Genomic DNA, 20,446 nt, shown 5'->3' on the forward strand with positions numbered 1-20,446 from the left:
AGGAAGGTTAACCCCTTTGTATTTTTGGCGAAAATTTTCGCGATTTTCAAAAGTGCTGGAGTAAATTGATTGTGGCACTAATCCGACGTAATTTTGCGAGAGAAATCGATTGGGCGCAGTCCCAATACGCTGCGATCAACGCATCAAAAGTTACAGCCGAAAAACGAAAACCTGAATTTTCGACATTTTTCATCAGGTGCTTTTTTCCTCGTATCTTCTCTCCCGTTGACCCCACGCTCCTTTTGCTGCGTTTTCTGGGTTTCTTGGGGTCCAATCGGTCGGGAAAGAGTCATACGAATAAATTCTGAGACCAAAAATTTTTTGGTCAAAAAAAAAGGAAGGTTAACCCCTTTGTATTTTTGGCGAAAATTTTCGCGATTTTCAAGAGTGCTAGAATAAATTGATCGTCGCACTATTCCGACGCAATTTTGCGAGTGAAATCGATTGGGCGCAGTCTCAGTACGCTGCGATCAACGCATCGAAAGTTACAGCCAAAAAACGAAAACCTGAATTTTCGACATTTTTCAGCATGTGCTTTTTTCCTCGTATCTTCTCTCCCGTTGATCCCACGCTCCTTTTGCTGCGTTTTCTGGGTTCCTTGGGGTCCAATCGGTCGGGAAAGAGTCATACGAATCAATTCTAAGACGAAAAACTATTTGGTCAAAAAAAGAGGAAGGTTAACCCCTTTGTATTTTTGGTGAAAATTTTCGCGATTTTCAAAAGTGCTGGAATAAATTAATTGTGGCACTATTCACACGTAGTTTTGCGAGAGAAATTGATTGGGCGCAGTCCCAATACGCTGCGATCAACGCATTAAAAGTTACAGCCAAAAAACGAAAATCCGAATTTTCGACATTTTTCAGCATGTGCTTTTTTCCTCGTTCCTTCTCTCCCGTTGATCCCACGCTCCTTTTGCCGCGTTTTCTGGGTTCCTTGGGGTCCAATTGGTCGGGAAAGAGTCATACGAATGAATTCTGAGACCAAAAATTTTTTGGTCAAAAAAAAAGGAAGGTTAACCCCTTTGTATTTTTGGCGAAAATTTTCGCGATTTTCAAAAGTGCTGGAGTAAATTGATTGTGGCACTAATCCGACGTAATTTTGCGAGAGAAATCGATTGGGCGCAGTCCCAATACGCTGCGATCAACGCATCAAAAGTTACAGCCAAAAAACGAAAACCCGAATTTTCGACATTTTTCATCAGGTGCTTTTTTCCTTGTATCTTCTCTCCCGTTGATCCCACGCTTCTTTTGCTGCGTTTTCTGGGTTCCTTGGGGTCCAATTGGTCGGGAAAGAGTCATACGAATAAATTCTGAGACCAAAAATTTTTTGGTCAAAAAAAAAGGAAGGTTAACCCCTTTGTATTTTTGGCGAAAATTTTCGCGATTTTCAAAAGTGCTAGAATAAATTGATTGTCGCACTATTCACACGTAGTTTTGCGAGAGAAATTGATTGGGCGCAGTCCCAATACGCTGCGATCAGCGCATTAAAAGTTACAGCCAAAAAACGAAAATCCGAATTTTCGACATTTTTCAGCATGTGCTTTTTTCCTCGTATCTTCTTTCCCGTTGATCCCACGCTCCTTTTGCTGCGTTTTCTGGGTTCCTTGGGGTCCAATTGGTCGGGAAAGAGTCATACGAATGAATTCTGAGACCAAAAATTTTTTGGTCAAAAAAAAAGGAAGGTTAACCCCTTTGTATTTTTGGCGAAAATTTTCGCGATTTTCAAAAGTGCTGGAGTAAATTGATCGTGGCACTAATCCGACGTAATTTTGCGAGAGAAATCGATTGGGCGCAGTCCCAATACGCTGCGATCAACGCATCAGAAGTTACAGCCGAAAAACGAAAACCTGAATTTTCGACATTTTTCATCAGGTGCTTTTTTCCTCGTATCTTCTCTCCCGTTGATCCCACGCTCCTTTCGCAGCGTTTTCTGGGTTCCTTGGGGTCCAATTGGTCGGGAAAGAGTCATACGAATAAATTCTAGGACGAAAAACTTTCTGGTCAGAAAAAAAGGAAGGTTAACCCCTTTGTATTTTTGGCGAAAATTTTCGCGATTTTCAAAAGTGCTAGAATAAATTGATCGTCGCACTATTCCGACGCAATTTTGCGAGAGAAATCGATTGGGCGCAGTCTCAATACGCTGCGATCAACGCATCAAAAGATACAGCCAAAAAACGAGAACTCGAATTTCCTACATTTTTCAGCAGGTGCTTCTTTCCTCGTATCTTCTCTTCGGTTGATCCCACGCTCCTTTTGCTGCGTTTTCTGAGTTCCTTGGGGTCCAATGGGTCGGGAAAGAGTCATACGAATCAATTCTAAGACGAAAAATTTTTTGGTCAAAAAAAAAGGAAGGTTAACCCCTTTGTATTTTTGGTGAAAATTTTCGCGATTTTCAAAAGTGCTGGAATAAATTAATTGTGGCCCTATTCACACGTAGTTTTGCGAGAGAAATCGATTGGGCGCAGTATCAATACGCTGCGATTAACGCATCAAAAGTTACAGCCAAAAAACGAAAACCTGAATTTTCGACATTTTTCATCAGGTGCTTTTTTCCTCGTATCTTCTCTCCCGTTGATCCCACGCTCCTTTTGCTGCGTTTTCTGAGTTCCTTGGGGTCCAATTGGTCGGGAAAGAGTCATACGAATCAATTCTAAGACGAAAAATTTTTTGGTCAAAAAAAAAGGAAGGTTAACCCCTTTGTATTTTTGGTGAAAATTTTCGCGATTTTCAAAAGTGCTGGAATAAATTAATTGTGGCACTATTCACACGTAGTTTTGCGAGAGAAATCGATTGGGCGCAGTCTTAATACGCTGCGATCAACGCATCAAAAGTTACAGCCAAAAAACGAGAACCTGAATTTTCGATATTTTTCAGCAGGTGCTTTTTCCCTCGTATCTTCTCTCCCGTTGATTTCACGCTCCTTTTGCGGCGTTTTCTGAGTTCCTTGGGGTCCAATTGGTCGGGAAAGAGTCATACGAATCAATTCTAAGACGAAAAATTTTTTGGTCAAAAAAAAAGGAAGGTTAACCCCTTTGTATTTTTGGTGAAAATTTTCGCGATTTTCAAAAGTGCTGGAATAAATTAATTGTGGCACTATTCACACGTAGTTCTGCGAGAGAAATTGATTGGGCGCAGTCCCAATACGCTGCGATCAACGCATTAAAAGTTACAGCCAAAAAACGAAAATCCGAATTTTCGACATTTTTCAGCATGTGCTTTTTTCCTCGTTCCTTCTCTCCCGTTGATCCCACGCTCCTTTTGCCGCGTTTTCTGGGTTCCTTGGGGTCCAATTGGTCGGGAAAGAGTCATACGAATGAATTCTGAGACCAAAAATTTTTTGGTCAAAAAAAAAGGAAGGTTAACCCCTTTGTATTTTTGGCGAAAATTTTCGCGATTTTCAAAAGTGCTGGAGTAAATTGATTGTGGCACTAATCCGACGTAATTTTGCGAGAGAAATCGATTGGGCGCAGTCCCAATACGCTGCGATCAACGCATCAAAAGTTACAGCCAAAAAACGAAAACCCGAATTTTCGACATTTTTCATCAGGTGCTTTTTTCCTTGTATCTTCTCTCCCGTTGATCCCACGCTTCTTTTGCTGCGTTTTCTGGGTTCCTTGGGGTCCAATTGGTCGGGAAAGAGTCATACGAATAAATTCTGAGACCAAAAATTTTTTGGTCAAAAAAAAAGGAAGGTTAACCCCTTTGTATTTTTGGCGAAAATTTTCGCGATTTTCAAAAGTGCTAGAATAAATTGATTGTCGCACTATTCACACGTAGTTTTGCGAGAGAAATTGATTGGGCGCAGTCCCAATACGCTGCGATCAGCGCATTAAAAGTTACAGCCAAAAAACGAAAATCCGAATTTTCGACATTTTTCAGCATGTGCTTTTTTCCTCGTATCTTCTTTCCCGTTGATCCCACGCTCCTTTTGCTGCGTTTTCTGGGTTCCTTGGGGTCCAATTGGTCGGGAAAGAGTCATACGAATGAATTCTGAGACCAAAAATTTTTTGGTCAAAAAAAAAGGAAGGTTAACCCCTTTGTATTTTTGGCGAAAATTTTCGCGATTTTCAAAAGTGCTGGAGTAAATTGATCGTGGCACTAATCCGACGTAATTTTGCGAGAGAAATCGATTGGGCGCAGTCCCAATACGCTGCGATCAACGCATCAGAAGTTACAGCCGAAAAACGAAAACCTGAATTTTCGACATTTTTCATCAGGTGCTTTTTTCCTCGTATCTTCTCTCCCGTTGATCCCACGCTCCTTTCGCAGCGTTTTCTGGGTTCCTTGGGGTCCAATTGGTCGGGAAAGAGTCATACGAATAAATTCTAGGACGAAAAACTTTCTGGTCAGAAAAAAAGGAAGGTTAACCCCTTTGTATTTTTGGCGAAAATTTTCGCGATTTTCAAAAGTGCTAGAATAAATTGATTGTCGCACTATTCACACGTAGTTTTGCGAGAGAAATTGATTGGGCGCAGTCCCAATACGCTGCGATCAGCGCATTAAAAGTTACAGCCAAAAAACGAAAATCCGAATTTTCGACATTTTTCAGCATGTGCTTTTTTCCTCGTATCTTCTTTCCCGTTGATCCCACGCTCCTTTTGCTGCGTTTTCTGGGTTCCTTGGGGTCCAATTGGTCGGGAAAGAGTCATACGAATGAATTCTGAGACCAAAAATTTTTTGGTCAAAAAAAAAGGAAGGTTAACCCCTTTGTATTTTTGGCGAAAATTTTCGCGATTTTCAAAAGTGCTGGAGTAAATTGATCGTGGCACTAATCCGACGTAATTTTGCGAGAGAAATCGATTGGGCGCAGTCCCAATACGCTGCGATCAACGCATCAGAAGTTACAGCCGAAAAACGAAAACCTGAATTTTCGACATTTTTCATCAGGTGCTTTTTTCCTCGTATCTTCTCTCCCGTTGATCCCACGCTCCTTTCGCAGCGTTTTCTGGGTTCCTTGGGGTCCAATTGGTCGGGAAAGAGTCATACGAATAAATTCTAGGACGAAAAACTTTCTGGTCAGAAAAAAAGGAAGGTTAACCCCTTTGTATTTTTGGCGAAAATTTTCGCGATTTTCAAAAGTGCTAGAATAAATTGATCGTCGCACTATTCCGACGCAATTTTGCGAGAGAAATCGATTGGGCGCAGTCTCAATACGCTGCGATCAACGCATCAAAAGATACAGCCAAAAAACGAGAACTCGAATTTCCTACATTTTTCAGCAGGTGCTTCTTTCCTCGTATCTTCTCTTCGGTTGATCCCACGCTCCTTTTGCTGCGTTTTCTGAGTTCCTTGGGGTCCAATGGGTCGGGAAAGAGTCATACGAATCAATTCTAAGACGAAAAATTTTTTGGTCAAAAAAAAAGGAAGGTTAACCCCTTTGTATTTTTGGTGAAAATTTTCGCGATTTTCAAAAGTGCTGGAATAAATTAATTGTGGCCCTATTCACACGTAGTTTTGCGAGAGAAATCGATTGGGCGCAGTATCAATACGCTGCGATTAACGCATCAAAAGTTACAGCCAAAAAACGAAAACCTGAATTTTCGACATTTTTCATCAGGTGCTTTTTTCCTCGTATCTTCTCTCCCGTTGATCCCACGCTCCTTTTGCTGCGTTTTCTGAGTTCCTTGGGGTCCAATTGGTCGGGAAAGAGTCATACGAATCAATTCTAAGACGAAAAATTTTTGGTCAAAAAACAAGGAAGGTTTAACCCCTTTGTATTTTTGGTGAAAATTTTTGCGATTTTCAAAAGTGCTGGAATAAATTAATTGTGGCACTATTCACACGTAGTTTTGCGAGAGAAATCGATTGGGCGCAGTCTCAATACGCTGCGATCAACGCATCAAAAGTTACAGCCAAAAAACGAGAACCTGAATTTTCGATATTTTTCAGCAGGTGCTTTTTTCCTCGTATCTTTTCTCCCGTTGATTCCACGCTCCTTTTGCTGCGTTTTCTGGGTTTCTTGGGGTCCAATCGGTCGGGAAAGAGTCATACGAATAAATTCTGAGACCAAAAATTTTTTGGTCGAAAAAAAAGGAAGGTTAACCCCTTTGTATTTTTGGCGAAAATTTTCGCGATTTTCAAAAGTGCTGGAGCAAATTGATTGTGGCACTAATCCGACGTAATTTTGCGAGAGAAATCGATTGGGCGCAGTCCCAATACGCTGCGATCAACGCATCAAAAGTTACAGCCAAAAAACGAAAACCCGAATTTTCGACATTTTTCATCAGGTGCTTTTTTCCTCGTATCTTCTCTCCCGTTGATCCCACGCTCCTTTTGCTGCGTTTTCTGGGTTCCTTGTGGTCCAATTGGTCGGGAAAGAGTCATACGAATAAATTCTGAGACCAAAAATTTTCTGGTCAAAAAAAAAGGAAGGTTAACCCCTTTGTATTTTTGGCGAAAATTTTCGCGATTTTCAAAAGTGCTAGAATAAATTGATTGTCGCACTATTCCGACGCAATTTTGCGAGAGAAATCGATTGGGCGCAGTCTCAATACGCTGCGATCAACGCATCAAAAGTTACAGCCAAAAAACGAGAACCTGAATTTTCGATATTTTTCAGCAGGTGCTTTTTTCCTCGTATCTTTTCTCCCGTTGATTCCACGCTCCTTTTGCTGCGTTTTCTGAGTTCCTAGTGGTCCAATCGGTCGGGAAAAAGTCATACGAATCAATTCTAAGACGAAAAATTTTTTGGTCAAAAAAAAAGGAAGGTTAACCCCTTTGTATTTTTGGCGAAAATTTTCGCGATTTTCAAAAGTGCTAGAATAAATTGATTGTCGCACTATTCCGACGCAATTTTGCGAGAGAAATCGATTGGGCGCAGTCCCAATACGCTGCGATCAACGCATCAAAAGTTACAGCCAAAAAACGAAAACCTGAATTTTCGACATTTTTCAACAGGTGCTTTTTTCCTCGTATCTTCTCTACCGTTGATCCCACGCTCCTTTTGCTGCGTTTTCTGAGTTCCTTGGGGTCCAATTGGTCGGGAAAGAGTCATACGAATAAATTCTGAGACCAAAAATTTTTTGGTCAAAAAAAAGGGAAGGTTAACCCCTTTGTATTTTTGGCGAAAATTTTCGCGATTTTCAAAAGTGTCGGAATAAATTAATTGTGGCACTATTCACACGTAGTTTTGCGAGAGAAATTGATTGGGCGCAGTCCCAGTACGCTGCGATCAACGCATTAAAAGTTACAGCCAAAAAACGAAAATCCGAATTTTCGACATTTTTCAGCATGTGCTTTTTTCCTCGTATCTTCTCTCCCGTTGACCCCACGCTCCTTTTGCTGCGTTTTCTGGGTTTCTTGGGGTCCAATCGGTCGGGAAATAGTCATACGAATAAATTCTGAGACCAAAAATTTTTTGGTCGAAAAAAAAGGAAGGTTAACCCCTTTGTATTTTTGGCGAAAATTTTCGCGATTTTCAAAAGTGCTGGAGTAAATTGATTGTGGCACTAATCCGACGTAATTTTGCGAGAGAAATCGATTGGGCGCAGTCCCAATACGCTGCGATCAACGCATCAAAAGTTACAGCCGAAAAACGAAAACCTGAATTTTCGACATTTTTCATCAGGTGCTTTTTTCCTCGTATCTTCTCTCCCGTTGACCCCACGCTCCTTTTGCTGCGTTTTCTGGGTTTCTTGGGGTCCAATCGGTCGGGAAAGAGTCATACGAATAAATTCTGAGACCAAAAATTTTTTGGTCAAAAAAAAAGGAAGGTTAACCCCTTTGTATTTTTGGCGAAAATTTTCGCGATTTTCAAGAGTGCTAGAATAAATTGATCGTCGCACTATTCCGACGCAATTTTGCGAGTGAAATCGATTGGGCGCAGTCTCAGTACGCTGCGATCAACGCATCGAAAGTTACAGCCAAAAAACGAAAACCTGAATTTTCGACATTTTTCAGCATGTGCTTTTTTCCTCGTATCTTCTCTCCCGTTGATCCCACGCTCCTTTTGCTGCGTTTTCTGGGTTCCTTGGGGTCCAATCGGTCGGGAAAGAGTCATACGAATCAATTCTAAGACGAAAAACTATTTGGTCAAAAAAAGAGGAAGGTTAACCCCTTTGTATTTTTGGTGAAAATTTTCGCGATTTTCAAAAGTGCTGGAATAAATTAATTGTGGCACTATTCACACGTAGTTTTGCGAGAGAAATTGATTGGGCGCAGTCCCAATACGCTGCGATCAACGCATTAAAAGTTACAGCCAAAAAACGAAAATCCGAATTTTCGACATTTTTCAGCATGTGCTTTTTTCCTCGTTCCTTCTCTCCCGTTGATCCCACGCTCCTTTTGCCGCGTTTTCTGGGTTCCTTGGGGTCCAATTGGTCGGGAAAGAGTCATACGAATGAATTCTGAGACCAAAAATTTTTTGGTCAAAAAAAAAGGAAGGTTAACCCCTTTGTATTTTTGGCGAAAATTTTCGCGATTTTCAAAAGTGCTGGAGTAAATTGATTGTGGCACTAATCCGACGTAATTTTGCGAGAGAAATCGATTGGGCGCAGTCCCAATACGCTGCGATCAACGCATCAAAAGTTACAGCCAAAAAACGAAAACCCGAATTTTCGACATTTTTCATCAGGTGCTTTTTTCCTTGTATCTTCTCTCCCGTTGATCCCACGCTTCTTTTGCTGCGTTTTCTGGGTTCCTTGGGGTCCAATTGGTCGGGAAAGAGTCATACGAATAAATTCTGAGACCAAAAATTTTTTGGTCAAAAAAAAAGGAAGGTTAACCCCTTTGTATTTTTGGCGAAAATTTTCGCGATTTTCAAAAGTGCTAGAATAAATTGATTGTCGCACTATTCACACGTAGTTTTGCGAGAGAAATTGATTGGGCGCAGTCCCAATACGCTGCGATCAGCGCATTAAAAGTTACAGCCAAAAAACGAAAATCCGAATTTTCGACATTTTTCAGCATGTGCTTTTTTCCTCGTATCTTCTTTCCCGTTGATCCCACGCTCCTTTTGCTGCGTTTTCTGGGTTCCTTGGGGTCCAATTGGTCGGGAAAGAGTCATACGAATGAATTCTGAGACCAAAAATTTTTTGGTCAAAAAAAAAGGAAGGTTAACCCCTTTGTATTTTTGGCGAAAATTTTCGCGATTTTCAAAAGTGCTGGAGTAAATTGATCGTGGCACTAATCCGACGTAATTTTGCGAGAGAAATCGATTGGGCGCAGTCCCAATACGCTGCGATCAACGCATCAGAAGTTACAGCCGAAAAACGAAAACCTGAATTTTCGACATTTTTCATCAGGTGCTTTTTTCCTCGTATCTTCTCTCCCGTTGATCCCACGCTCCTTTCGCAGCGTTTTCTGGGTTCCTTGGGGTCCAATTGGTCGGGAAAGAGTCATACGAATAAATTCTAGGACGAAAAACTTTCTGGTCAGAAAAAAAGGAAGGTTAACCCCTTTGTATTTTTGGCGAAAATTTTCGCGATTTTCAAAAGTGCTAGAATAAATTGATCGTCGCACTATTCCGACGCAATTTTGCGAGAGAAATCGATTGGGCGCAGTCTCAATACGCTGCGATCAACGCATCAAAAGATACAGCCAAAAAACGAGAACTCGAATTTCCTACATTTTTCAGCAGGTGCTTCTTTCCTCGTATCTTCTCTTCGGTTGATCCCACGCTCCTTTTGCTGCGTTTTCTGAGTTCCTTGGGGTCCAATGGGTCGGGAAAGAGTCATACGAATCAATTCTAAGACGAAAAATTTTTTGGTCAAAAAAAAAGGAAGGTTAACCCCTTTGTATTTTTGGTGAAAATTTTCGCGATTTTCAAAAGTGCTGGAATAAATTAATTGTGGCCCTATTCACACGTAGTTTTGCGAGAGAAATCGATTGGGCGCAGTATCAATACGCTGCGATTAACGCATCAAAAGTTACAGCCAAAAAACGAAAACCTGAATTTTCGACATTTTTCATCAGGTGCTTTTTTCCTCGTATCTTCTCTCCCGTTGATCCCACGCTCCTTTTGCTGCGTTTTCTGAGTTCCTTGGGGTCCAATTGGTCGGGAAAGAGTCATACGAATCAATTCTAAGACGAAAAATTTTTTGGTCAAAAAAAAAGGAAGGTTAACCCCTTTGTATTTTTGGTGAAAATTTTCGCGATTTTCAAAAGTGCTGGAATAAATTAATTGTGGCACTATTCACACGTAGTTTTGCGAGAGAAATCGATTGGGCGCAGTCTTAATACGCTGCGATCAACGCATCAAAAGTTACAGCCAAAAAACGAGAACCTGAATTTTCGATATTTTTCAGCAGGTGCTTTTTCCCTCGTATCTTCTCTCCCGTTGATTTCACGCTCCTTTTGCGGCGTTTTCTGAGTTCCTTGGGGTCCAATTGGTCGGGAAAGAGTCATACGAATCAATTCTAAGACGAAAAATTTTTTGGTCAAAAAAAAAGGAAGGTTAACCCCTTTGTATTTTTGGTGAAAATTTTCGCGATTTTCAAAAGTGCTGGAATAAATTAATTGTGGCACTATTCACACGTAGTTTTGCGAGAGAAATTGATTGGGCGCAGTATCAATACGCTGCGATCAACTCATCAAAAGTTACAGCCAAAAAACGAAAATCCGAATTTTCGACATTTTTCAGCATGTGCTTTTTTCCTCGTATCTTCTCTCCCGTTGATCCCACGCTGTTTTCGCTGCGTTTTCTGAGTTCCTGGGGGTCCAATTGGTCAGAAAAGGGTCGTACAAATCGAATCGGGGACTAAGAGTTTTCCGCCCAAAAAAACAGCAAGGCTTACCCCTTTGTATTTTTGGCGAAAATTTTCGCGATTTTGAAAAGTGCTGGAATAAATTGTTTCATGCACTATTCCGACGTGATTTTGCGAGAGAAATTGATTGGGCGCAGTCCTGATACGCTGCGTGCAACGTACGAAGAGTTAAAGCCGAAAAACGAGAACCTGAGTTTTTGACATTTTTCAGCCGGTGCTTCTTCCATCGTAACTTCTCTGCTGTTGATCCCAGGCTACTTCTGCTGCGTTTTCTGAGTTCCTGGGGTTCCAATTAGTCAGGAAAGGGTTATACCAATCGAATCTGAGACCAAAAATTTTTTGGTCGAAAAAGTAAAAAAAAGTAAAGTAAAAACCCCTTTGCATCTTTGGCGAAAATTTTTGCGATTTCGAAAAGTGCTGGAATAAATTGTTTCATGCACTATTCCGACGTGATTTTGCGAGAGAAATTGATTGGGCGCAGTCCTGATACGCTGCGTGCAACGTACGAAGAGTTAAAGCCGAAAAACGAGAACCTTAGTTTTTGACATTTTTCAGCTGGTTCTTTTTCCATCGTAACTTCTCTGCTGTTGATCCCAGGCTACTTTCGCTGCGTTTTCTGAGTTCCTGGGGTCTCAATTAGTCAGGAAAGGGTCATACTAATCGAATCTGAGACGAATATTTTTTTCGGTCAGAAAATAGGTAATACAGTAAAGCTCACCACTGCATTCACTGTGAAAACCTTGATGTTTTTGTCAAAATGCCGGTAGAATTTGTCACGAACTGAATTTACGCAGTCCGAACGCGGTGCAATCTAAGAATTCCAAGTTTCGGCTGAAATGCATGAAATTTGGGACGGGTTCTAGATAAGGCTGGGCAAAAAAATCAGAATTTTTTAGCATAAATCTGTATTTCATCGAATATGCCCTAATACAAGTACAAGTGTTTGGATGTCAGTGCGTAGAAATTTAACAACATAAATTACACTACAGAAAAAGAAGAACACAGAACCTGTTATCCCGCTTTAATAAGAAATGTACTCAGATTTTATGGAAATAGTCGCGTATTATATATTATATTCGTCATCAGCACAATATGATAAATACTCTATCAGATAGTTATTATCATTGTCTTAAAAATATACATCAAATACCATCTTCTTCTTACCTAAGCCTGAAATTATTAACATCTCATGCGCAATGAAACAGAAAACTAGTTGTTATTGCCTAGCTTTTATCCGTGTCGAAACGTCAATAAATTCTACACTAATTGCATTTACAATGGATCTTTATCACTAATTCTAATCATTTCATACATTCCATTAGTAAACAACGGCCTAGAAGAATCTTTCATATTCATAGGAGGTTTTCATCAGTTACTGAATACGGACGCTATAATAATGAAGCTAATTTTCTCTGAAGTTTGCAAAAGCAGTTTTTTTCCTTGCTGGGGTTCAGTATCTGATGTGGTCCTTCCTGTATGTTCGTAGAATTATCTTCAGTGGTAGAAGATCATTAAGCATCGTAATTACGAACTATTGTACTTTAAAATAATTCTTTTATTCAATTTTTTTTTTATTAAAGACCTACCCGTTCTAAGCTACTCGATCACGTGGTATAACCAGGCGCGTGCGCGTCACGATGAGCGAGACGTCGCAGTAACATTATGGCTGCACCCACGTCACAGTCGATGACTATCCGATATTTCAGTCACTCTAACGACGCCGCATCGGCCCTACCTTGTTGTTTTGGTAAACTTGTAACGGCCAATCAGAAGTTCGCAAGAAATTAACGTAAAGTCTGACGTGTCCCGAAAAGAACCTTCCACGATTCAAGATTATTCTGGATCTGTATAAAATTATAAGCAATACGAGTTAAGCCGAGCATAATACTGTGCTACCTGGAATAGCAAGGAAGTAAAATCATGGCGCCTACGTTACAGTCATTCGTGCATTCTTTCAATAACAAATTGTGAGTACATTCAAGCCCCCATTATTCGTTCCAATTACCTTACTACGAATATTAGTTTACAGCGGTTTTTGTACAGTACATTAACGATAGTTGCAACTTCGTATCTCAGCTCTGGGAAATTCACATTCCAATATTCTACTCATCGCTTTTCGTTAAAATATCACGCTAACCACAATGTTTCGTGACATAACAGTTTTCTTTCTTTGACATTTTTTTCATCATCGGGCTGTTGACTAGTGGCAATCGTTGTATGACTAGAAAGTGACCCAATCCAACAGGGCATGATAACCGCGCTACGTGATCGTCGTCATATCTTTTTAAATAACAATAATGGTCATCATTGCCTTATTCATACTCAGGGTTTTATCAGGTGTGACTTTTTAAAAATATATGAACCGAGTTTATCACGTAGCTGAGCTTACCCAGCTAATTCTGACCTTGCAGATACACGACACTGACGATACTTCATCCAATCTTTTGGTTTTTTAAAGACAGACCGTACAATGTATAAATAGTAATCCTACCAAACATTCAACCTTAATCTAATGAAATATTTCATCATGCGTAACGTAACGGTTTGTATTTCACACTTGTCAAGTTTTTCTCATGACCTTGTCACCGAAGCAAATTACTGCCAGTCATTGAATGACTTAATACGTTTAATTTACATATTACACAATTTAATTAGCAACAACTTTATTTTTTTTCTTAGGGAAGCACCGGTCAGACAACACTTGAAAAATGTCTATGGTTGCCTGTCACTTTCCACGGTGTCGGCGGCTGTTGGTGCGTACATTCACATGTACACCGGTATTCTGGAAGCCGGATTGTTGACGACACTTGGAGCTCTTGGACTCCTTTTTGCCCTGATATCAACACCAGATAATGATAAAAACCAGAAACTGCGTCTTGGCTATCTCCTTGGATTCGCATTCCTTTCTGGACTGGGAATGGGCCCGCTTTTGGAGGCGGTCATCGTTGTCGATCCCAGCATCATAGTCACTGCGTTAGTAGGTACGTCTCGATTGTGAATAACAGTCACTAGACATGGTCTTCTCATTTTATCTATTTGACTCCTAATATTTTTTTTTCGGTCTTACAGGCACTACGGTGATGTTTGTCTCATTCAGCATCTCAGCAATCCTAGCTGAACGAGGCCGCTGGTTATACTTTGGTGGAACTCTGATGACAATGTTGAATGCTATACTACTCATTTCATTGGCTAATCTCTTCTTACGCTCGCCTGTTGTTCACCAAATCCATTTATACTTGGGCCTATTTGTAATGTCAGGGTTTGTCCTGTACGACACACAACTTATCATTGAGAAGCGTCGCATGGGCAGCAAGGACTTTATCGCTCACTCTCTGGATCTCTTCATTGACTTTATTGGCGTTTTCCGTCGGCTTCTCATTATTCTTACCCAAAAGGTATGTGCCAACACAAGTAAACTGCGTGAATTTATTAATTATTCAAGTTTAGCTCGTTGATCAATAAATGAGCTGTAAGTGGCAACTTTTTGCGATTACGTGGCTTTTAGGCTTATAGAAGCAGAAGTGGCTGAATGTGACAAATTCATTTTTTTTTTCATTCATAAAATTATTTTTCAGGAGCAACAAAATCGCAAACGTAAAGACTAAAACCGACGATGACGGTCGGAAGGAGCATCAACGCATTCAGTAAATCCATAAAATAAAGGTCTTCATCTATCCTGTCCCATGCATATACAAGGTGCTCCAGTTTTTGGCTGTCTCGACATTTCAACAACTTTCACTGAAAATATTCTAAAACTTGTTGTGGTTACAAAATTTCCCATAGAGAGTCCATAACTTTATATGTAAAATAATGGATCTCATTCGGCTTCATGCTAAAGAGTATTGAAAAATTGTGAGTTCACAAACTGTGACACCTTGTGTGTATATAAATATAAATAAATACACTTATGTTATTTCATACAAGAGAACATACTATACATATATACTTATATTTACTATACATATATATAACTTGCTGTAACTATGGATAAAATTTTACACTCCTGACGTGGCTCGCCCGCAATTGAATACGTTTATAACTTCTTTTTATAATCGATCTTATCAAATACCTGTTGTTTGGGTAGTTGTTCGTTGATTGTTCGAGCGTTCTAAAACCTGCTTGCAGACTGGCGCTGTGCCTCGTGGTTTGTGACGAGCCATATCAGGAAGTGAAATTTGATTCTTACTAATTGATTGTATAGTACAATAAGGATAACGGTAATTTATAAAATTGGTGAAATTCAGGGGTAATACACACGGTGATTTCATGCTATCTTAAATTTGCTGTTATTTAATATTTCTTATTGTGTTATTCATAGTTTTTTTTTTTCTTCACATTACCTTTCTCGTGTTTATTTTTAGATAATTAATAAAATCGACGTATATGTTGTTTCGTGTTTCACTGTATTAAATTCCCATTCAATTAATCGAAGACAATTTTTCGTGGATGAATAAAGGGAAAAGTTTTATATTTGACCTGTAATTAAGTAGACAATAATATTATTCTCGAAGAAACTTTAGTATACGTAATTCCTATGTATTAGCATTGCGTATGCATATCTTATCTCAATTGACGACTTGAGCTGCGATGTTTCTAATAGTCTCTACACAAACGATCTCGTTATATGTGCCATTAATTGTTAATAATGCGACATAGTTGCGTGGCAGGGTACTAGGAATTGATCGGTGCTACTACGTCAGTTCGACATGACGTGTGCCACTACCTTATTCCTGACTCACCCCGATTTTGCATACTAAAACATCTCGGAACATTTCGCAACGGCGTGCAAATCAAATCTTGGCAAAAAATGCGATCTAATTAATATACTCGTGCCAAAGAGAATATAATTTGAACGTATTCGTTGCAAATCTTTTTCGCTATATATATACCTGGATTATTATTACATAATATCCACAATTTACATGTTATAGATTCAGTTCAGACTACTCAAGACTCTGATATTCAAAGGTATTTGTACTACGGTAATCCACCCCGGGGTTAAATGACTACAAACACATTTTTCTCGCAGTGAAAAATTGATTGGATTATTTGCAATGAAAATTTTTTCACATTACTTACGGCTGTAAAAGTCTGTAATAATACTTTAATGTCTTAATACTTGAACCTCTACTTCGTTTTGACAGGGGAACGCTACGCAGATTTAAGAGAAATAATTATTAACTCGAAATAAAAAAGAATTCTATCATTGTTCATTATGATCAATTAATTGTCAAAGACTTTGGAAACGATAAACAATAATTTGCGGCGTAATTCGAGATATACCTACAGCAATTTGAGAATAAATATCTCCAATTGAAGTATTTTGGTGTAATTCGTAAATTATAGACATATTATAGTGATAACTAGCTACAGTTATATTTTTTCGGTATAATATTTATATGTCATCATTTTTTGATATGCTAGACGTCTAACAAACGTTTCGATGTTGTTCGTAGATATCCTTATAGATATTGAGTAATATAGTTCCTCGATATAGCTACTAGTCTATATATATATATATATATATATATATATATATATATATGGTTTCTTATTATTTGTTTGGATTTTTTGTGACAGAAAAAAACGACAGGTAGGTCGTGAATGCTGATAATTATTTTGTAGAAAGATCCAGTGTATACATGTACAACTTTTGAACCTGATGCGAATTGGAAAGCGTCAATCACTCTGCTTGCTAAGTCTTCACTCAAATACAAAAAACAAATGAATGTACGTAGTGCACGGTGTACTTATATAGTACCTCATATGATGATTGCAAAAATACGTAAAACTATAACATAATCAACATATATTCAACAAGAAGTCTCTCCAATTTTAGAACAAAAATGTAATTTTTACATTTTAAACAGTTGTGCCATTATTGGAGATAATCAGAGTGAAATTAACGCCACTACAGCTTGGCCTAAAACAGATAAAAACAAAGTATTACGAATTTGAGGATTGCTAAATACTGGTGCAACATTTAAAATCGAATATTCTGGTATGGTCGAAGCAATTTTACTTACGTTAACATGAAGAGCAAGTACACCGTCTTCCTCAGTGGTCAATAGCTCGATATAAGCGGTACCGTCGCTGCCTACGGTTACGGACTTTCCTGTACAGCTACCGTCCACCAAGCTGCCGGATATGACGTCACAGTAGGTACCAGCGGAAAGGCAGGTCTGAAGGGTCTGTTGGAGGTCCCAGGTGTCCAGATTGAATGCGACGAATCCGGCGCTACCGCGGCAGAAGGAAATTTGATTGCTTTCATTATCCCACCACTCGTAGAGTTCGGTCCCCTTTACAGCATTACGGAATGCAACCATGTTGTAGATCTGTCGCCAACGATGCTCGCAGACCCATCCGTTTCCGCAGCTGTTGTCGGAATAGAATATGGGAGAGAGGATGCTGCCATCGGTGTCTGCGGGTGGACCAGCGTCACTGTCGGTGAACGAGAAGGAGCTCATTACTCGGGGCACAGTACCATAGGGATGAGCCAACATGAACGCGACCGCCATCTGTAATAACGTTGACAATTAACGTTCCAAACGTTCCGGAACCTTTTATCACAATGTACATTGAGAACAGCGTGAGATTTGACGTGACCCCGTAAAACTTATTAAAGTGATGTTTGGAAGCTCACCTTGTACGCCTTCGCATCCTTGTACGTGAGGATTGAGCTGTCACTGCGCTGGGTGTCATGGTTGTCGATGAACACTAGGGCATCGTCGGATGACGTAAGACCCCAGTCTTCACCCCAGTTGATCAACCACCTGAGGTCGTTGTTTCCCATGAAACAGTTACTCAGCTGCGAACCATGAGCGAATTCGGTGACTCTTCCAAGGTCTGTGTACTCCGATGCGGTAATTGCTTCGCCGCTGGATTCAATGACCTCCTGGTAGAGGAACGGGCTAAGACTTGAGGCAAAGCCCTGGTAGATATCAAGAGTCTCCAGGCGGTCGTAAATGTTCTCCAAGTCTTCGGGCCACATGTGCTTAGCTGCGTCGATACTGCGGGTGAAGAGAGACAAAAAGAAGTTCGCTGAATAACTCGTGGCATCAGTAATTGCTCGATAAACAGAGATATTTTACTAAATGACACCGGTAGTTATATTTTAAACACCCACCGGAATCCAGCTACGCCCATCTCGATGAGTCCGTTTAAGTATGCCGCGACCTTTTCGCGGACATCTTCAGTCGATTGGTCAAGATCCGCTAGACCATCCAGCCAGCAGTCTCGGACGTTAGTAGCATCTGTGTAGTCCGTGATGGAGCAGGACGAGTGAAAGTCGTCCGAAGTGTAGGGGACTCCGGGCCATGACCTTATCGAGTAGTAAGCCTGAGATCCAGCAGTACCATAAGAGCCATCGTCTGCCAATGCGGACATCTGGTTGAAGACTGCATCCACGTAAATTCTGACGCCAACAGTGTTGCAACGTTCTACCATATCCTTGAATTCATCCTCAGTGCCAGATCTAGTCGTCAGTATGTAAGAAACTGGCTGGTAGCGTTCGTACCATGGCCTGTCGGAAATTATCAGATTTTCATTCGGAGGTGAGACCTGTAAGAAGAAAAAAAGTTTACTGTTCGTTCACGGCCGATCGTTCTCCTCGCAATTGCTTACCTGGACACCTCCGTATCCTTGCGGGGCAAGGAAATTTTCACATTCATCTGCAATGTCGCTCCATTTCCACTCGAAGAGATGCACCATGACATCGTGGTTGTCCCAGTAATGGGGATCCTTGGTCCCGGAGTCTGCGGTCGCAATCGCGACGAGGGTCAGTAACGTCACACCCAGCAACATCTTGAGCATTCTGTACCCAGATTTCAGAATCTTTCTACTTATATTCTTCTACAATCTAATCGACTAATTAAATACAATATTATTTTCATATTGGGGTATTCTTCTTATCGTTGATCCAGATACTACGGAAATCAAATATATATCGGTGAATATGATCAGTCTATTTACGCAATACACGAAAATGTATTGATTCTATCGGTTATTGATTCGCGGTTCAAATCTCAAGTTGGTACATTTCCATTACAGTCACTGAGAGCCTACTGCACATGATGTTGGCATCTTGCACGTACATAAAGACCATAGGACGATAAGCATAGTGAATCGGCCTCAGAAGGATATCTGGATCATCATTTGAGGGTATGTTGGTACTAATAAGGTACGCTGATCTTACAAGTTTCAGATCTTAATCTACTTCGGTTTTAGGATAAATCGAAAACAACTGAAAATCAAAAATGTGGATAACACCACTATTTTATCTCCGGCCAAAAAACCATAAGACTTTTGGTTTCAAATTTTTTTACTAGTTGGTAGCAGGCAGTTAGATATTTAACCTAATAAATATTAACCGTTGACATTAAAAATAAGTTTTCTTCGTACTTTTGTCTTGATTTAATAATTAATATTATTTAACGATTTTTTCATGCGAATGAGCGTATATCTACGTCTAAAAGTAATAATTCGAAGTGTTGCATTTGTTCAAAATTCATAAAAAAAATACGGGGGCCTTCAAAACATATACAATCCGATGAAGATGCTAAGAAGTTTTCGACTATCTTTACCCGTGCAATTGTGACTCCAAAGTGCGCGACATTTTTTTAATGAATTTTGAACAAATGCAACACATCGAATTATTACATTTAGACATACTTTCCTTCACATGAAAAAATCGTTGAATAATATTAATTATTAAATCCAGACAAAAGTACTAACAAAACTTATTTTTAATGTCAACAGTTAATATTTATTAGGTTAACTATCTAACTGCTTGCTACCAACTAGTGAACAATTTGAAACTACAGTTCTGATGGTTTTTCGTCGGAGATATAATAGTGGTGTTACCAACATTAAATAATAGTGCCATCTTCTGGTTCCCGAACAAACTGATAATTATAATAAGAGGGAACGCTTATATCCTCTAAGGTGTAGTTTTATTATAAGTATACAAAAGCATAGTTTATAATTCATTTTTGAATATTAAAGTATTTTAATAAAAAAATTGTTTCCATATTATTGTTTTGAATATTTTGTGTTTAGAAATTTTGATTATTTTGTGTAGCAGAAATTAAGAGTTGATGAGTACAGCTTGATGAGACGTCTTGCATCTTATGTATCGAAACCTAATCATTAGAATTAGTGCGCCGCTAAAATAATTGATGTCTACGCAACGAAAACACTTGTTTTTCGTACATCAATCTGAGTTGATTTTGTCGAAATTACTTCCATACTTCAGCTTTTAGATGGAAAATTTGACCCGTAAATAGCAACATCAACTTCGCTGACTATGAGCATACTGACGAACAAAGCTAGCATTCTGAAATATTATTGTTATAATTAATTTTAAGTATTATATTTCGGAATATGAATCTGGTGTTGTTTGAGGAGTATTATCTGTGACCATATTTTCCCATTGCTAGTCATTCTGATTCACGCTACGTATGATTAATTGAGTGAAATAATTTATTCACTTCTTTTCTCTCTCTTTTGGGACTTTTCATTACCGAAGAAAATTTTTGAATACTACGTGAAACAAAGCTACTCGTTTCGAGAAAAAATCACCACGATTTCACACATACTGCATGGGGCAGAAGTGGAACATGGTGTAAATTAAAATCGTACGCCTGATTGGTTTGGGACAATATGAAGCTGTAATTATATTTGGCAAGTAATATTCATTTGGATATAGTAATAATAATAATAATAATAATACTTGCCGCCTACTAC

General features: G+C 39.5%; 2 protein-coding genes across 3 annotated transcripts; one reads left to right on the forward strand and one right to left on the reverse strand.

The window, feature by feature from the left end:
- Positions 1-12,406: 12,406 nt before the first annotated feature.
- BI-1 (Bax Inhibitor-1) lies at positions 12,407-14,981 on the forward strand. Its single transcript, XM_046623713.2, has 4 exons — positions 12,407-12,669; positions 13,382-13,683; positions 13,772-14,097; positions 14,278-14,981. The coding sequence occupies exons 1-4, from the start codon at positions 12,623-12,625 to the stop codon at positions 14,305-14,307; spliced, it is 705 nt and encodes a 234-aa protein (XP_046479669.1). The 5' UTR covers positions 12,407-12,622; the 3' UTR covers positions 14,308-14,981.
- On the reverse strand, positions 13,542-18,529 carry LOC124217721 (alpha-amylase A-like). 2 transcript variants are annotated; one of them, XR_006882893.2, is made up of 6 exons: positions 18,326-18,529; positions 17,829-18,262; positions 17,346-17,712; positions 16,729-17,220; positions 16,562-16,625; positions 13,542-16,408 (listed from the first exon to the last, which is right to left on the reverse strand). XR_006882893.2 is itself a non-coding variant. In XM_046623709.2 (5 exons), exons 1-5 carry the CDS (start codon positions 18,512-18,514, stop codon positions 16,614-16,616), a joined length of 1,494 nt encoding a protein of 497 aa, XP_046479665.1. In that variant the 5' UTR covers positions 18,515-18,529; the 3' UTR covers positions 13,542-16,613. The 2 variants fall into 2 exon arrangements, 1 of the variants encoding a protein (XP_046479665.1); XM_046623709.2 differs by having other exon boundaries at positions 13,542-16,625.
- Positions 18,530-20,446: the final 1,917 nt, after the last annotated feature.

Source organism: Neodiprion pinetum, chromosome 4 (genome assembly GCF_021155775.2).
Source record: "Neodiprion pinetum isolate iyNeoPine1 chromosome 4, iyNeoPine1.2, whole genome shotgun sequence".
NCBI classification, from domain to species: domain Eukaryota; kingdom Metazoa; phylum Arthropoda; class Insecta; order Hymenoptera; family Diprionidae; genus Neodiprion; species Neodiprion pinetum.

Bases quoted from the DNA above. Each gene is read 5' to 3' on its own strand.
- BI-1 (XM_046623713.2), top strand. From the start codon at position 12,623: ATGGCGCCTACGTTACAGTCATTCGTGCATTCTTTCAATAACAAATT. The intron at 12,670-13,381 runs GTGAGTACATTC...TTTTTTTCTTAG, and splicing joins CATTCTTTCAATAACAAATT to GGAAGCACCGGTCAGACAAC. The intron at 14,098-14,277 runs GTATGTGCCAAC...ATTATTTTTCAG, and splicing joins TCATTATTCTTACCCAAAAG to GAGCAACAAAATCGCAAACG.
- LOC124217721 (XM_046623709.2), bottom strand. From the start codon at position 18,514: ATGCTCAAGATGTTGCTGGGTGTGACGTTACTGACCCTCGTCGCGATT. The intron at 18,263-18,325 runs GTAAGCAATTGC...TTCTTCTTACAG, and splicing joins AAGGATACGGAGGTGTCCAG to GTCTCACCTCCGAATGAAAA. The intron at 17,713-17,828 runs GTGGGTGTTTAA...CTTCACCCGCAG, and splicing joins ATGGGCGTAGCTGGATTCCG to TATCGACGCAGCTAAGCACA.